General features: G+C 46.1%; 1 protein-coding gene across 1 annotated transcript in view; it reads left to right on the plus strand.

Annotated features, from left to right (window-relative positions):
- Window positions 1–1,671: 1,671 nt before the first annotated feature.
- LOC116688689 (constitutive coactivator of PPAR-gamma-like protein 1 homolog) overlaps window positions 1,672–2,519 on the plus strand; it is a 29,432-nt gene continuing 28,584 nt past the window's right edge. The window contains exon 1 of the mRNA XM_032514877.1: window positions 1,672–2,414. Within this exon, the coding sequence (XP_032370768.1) occupies window positions 1,941–2,414 (474 nt within the window). The 5' untranslated portion in view covers window positions 1,672–1,940. The remainder of the gene's footprint in view (window positions 2,415–2,519) is intronic.

A 2,519-nucleotide genomic window follows, 5' to 3' on the forward strand; every position in this document is an offset into this window, starting at 1 on the left:
GTCCAACAAATGGTCTGTTGGAGATCAATCTAAAATGTGTCCTTGTCAACATAATGTGCCTAACTGACTAACTGCATAGCACCCCTTTAAGTTATAGGCCAAACATGCCAGTTAATCCATATCCCTTTCTTTTTCAAAAGGGCACAGATAACCTTGATATTGGAGCCTTTCTTGAGTGAGAGTGGTGCTGTCTGACGGGGCCTAATGACTCCCAAAGATGCACCACGAGAGCTCTCCAAACTTTGAATTAGTAACATCCTGTAACTTTTTATCAAAATTGTCAATAGAAATGACAAATGCTGCCATTAAATGTATACAGCTAATCTTTGCTCAAGTTTTGTACCAAAGTTGTTATCATACTGATGCTAGATTATTAATGCTTGACATAAATTTAGTGTTTATTCTCGTCTCTAAGTCAGTAAGCAATCAACCGTGAGACATTGAGTGAGTTTATCTAAAAAATGTCCAAATAATCATCACATTTTTTGCTGAGAGCACAGTTAGTTTGTTGTCCATTGAGCATTTAAAATATACACTGTTCTGACATTTGATTTAGGTCATAATATGGCATTGACGTAGACATTGTTCACACAAATTCAGGAATTGAGTAAAATGAACATGTCATGAGCGAAAACATATATAAATGGACTGTTCTTATAATGTGCTTTTCTAGTCATAACAACTACTCATAGTACAGGAACCATTCACCATTCCCACACTGTGGTCACCTCATCAGACAAATGTTCATTTCCTGATGGCGCCATTGAAGCACACCATGAGGTTTATGTTACCTATCTGATGGCGCAACTAAGGTTCAAGAGACTTCGACATGGGACTGCAGGGATCAAACCACCAACCTTCCGACACATTTAAACAGGGCGGCATTATTACAGCATTCAGAGAAGTGTGATAAAGGGCCAGGGGTACTTGGGGAAAGAAGACATAGGCCCTAGAGCCATGATGACTAGTCTGAAGCTGGGGCATTGTAATGTGGACTGATATGGGACTTGGCAGAATAAGAATGCATGAAGATTCTGTGGAATACAACATCGGACAGTGAAACATCTATTGATGGAATGCACGTCTCCAGTTTCTTGGCCAAACTTGCACTTAAATCACGAATGTACCCGCCGCAAAGACTACAGCAGCGGCCAACTACTTCTTCTTCTTTCTGGTTTATTGGCGGTTGGCAAACCAACTTAAAGGTGCAGTACCGCCACCAACTGGACTGGAGTGTGAACGAGAGATAAATGCAGTAAACAATAAATAAATCAAAAACTAAAACTAAAACTTAAATCCTCTTTGCTGAATAAAGTGATCTTAGAAGCTTTATAATATAGTGGTATACCTTGCCGGCTGTTTCCCCAAAAAGCCCTGACAATGAAAAGGTGTGGTGGTGGGTGTTGTAGCCTACTCCCCTGCGGTGTGTAAACTCGCCTCTAATGTTAGTTCCGTGCTCCCTGCTTTGTGTGTCCGCACCGTTGGAGCCTGTTTTTAAGTGTCTATGGTTGGAGCCTTGGCATTAGCTGCGTTAAAGTATCTACGGAAGTAATAGTAAGCAGCAGTGAACTGTCTTGCACATAGACAGTTTTTTTTTTTTTTTTTATGTCATGCATCGTGTTCTTTATTGTGCCGTGCTTCTGTACGTGCGTCATGTCGTCATGACGTACCCCACACCCCTCTTTCACTCCGGTGTCCAGACCGGACAGGCGACTTGTCCCAGTGATTCAACACATGGCGGCCGGCTACCCGCCATGAACCAAGAAAGCGACCACCACCAAAAACTCACGATGCTTTAAAATAACAGCCTTGCTTCGTTTTTTTCGAAAATAATATTCCACCTCGTGCCATATTTAGAGCTCCTAGCTTGCTGTCGATCCCTGTCAGGGGGGAGAGGTGCATTGAAACCCACTTAATTTCGCTGTCAAGTGGGTCTCAACATGGGTGTTCTGGGTTTCCAAGAATACATTGAAAAACATTGCCCCAGCGCTGTGGTGCCGGTGGAGCTTCAGAAGCTTGCCCGGGGAAGTATGGTTGGAGGTGGCCGGCAGAGATCACCTCAGAGTCCACTGAGACTGCTGGTGGACGCCGAGAACTGCCTCCACCGGCTCTACGGAGGCTTCTACACCGACTGGGTAAGCGGGGGCCAGTGGAACCACATGCTGGGCTACCTGGCTGCCCTCTCCAAGGCCTGCTTCAACGGTAACATAAAGCTCATGGTGTGCTTCAATGGCGCCCTGGAGAAAGGCCGTCTTCACGAGTGGGTCAAGCGGCAGGTGAACGAGAGGCAGACCGCCCAGCAGATCATCAGCCACATTCAGAACAAGGGCACTCCACCGCCCAAAGTCTGGTTCCTTCCTCCCGTGTGCATGGCCCACTGCATCCGACTGGCGCTCCTCAGGTTCCGCGTCGGGGTGAGTGAAACTCGGCCTGGTAATGCCTGTTGAGCCGAGCCACTCTGGACCACCACCGGCATAAGTTAGCAGGCTCTCTGATTAGCCTGCTAGCTGCCCACCATG

This window comes from Etheostoma spectabile, chromosome 4, assembly GCF_008692095.1.
Source record: "Etheostoma spectabile isolate EspeVRDwgs_2016 chromosome 4, UIUC_Espe_1.0, whole genome shotgun sequence".
Lineage (NCBI taxonomy): Eukaryota > Metazoa > Chordata > Actinopteri > Perciformes > Percidae > Etheostoma > Etheostoma spectabile.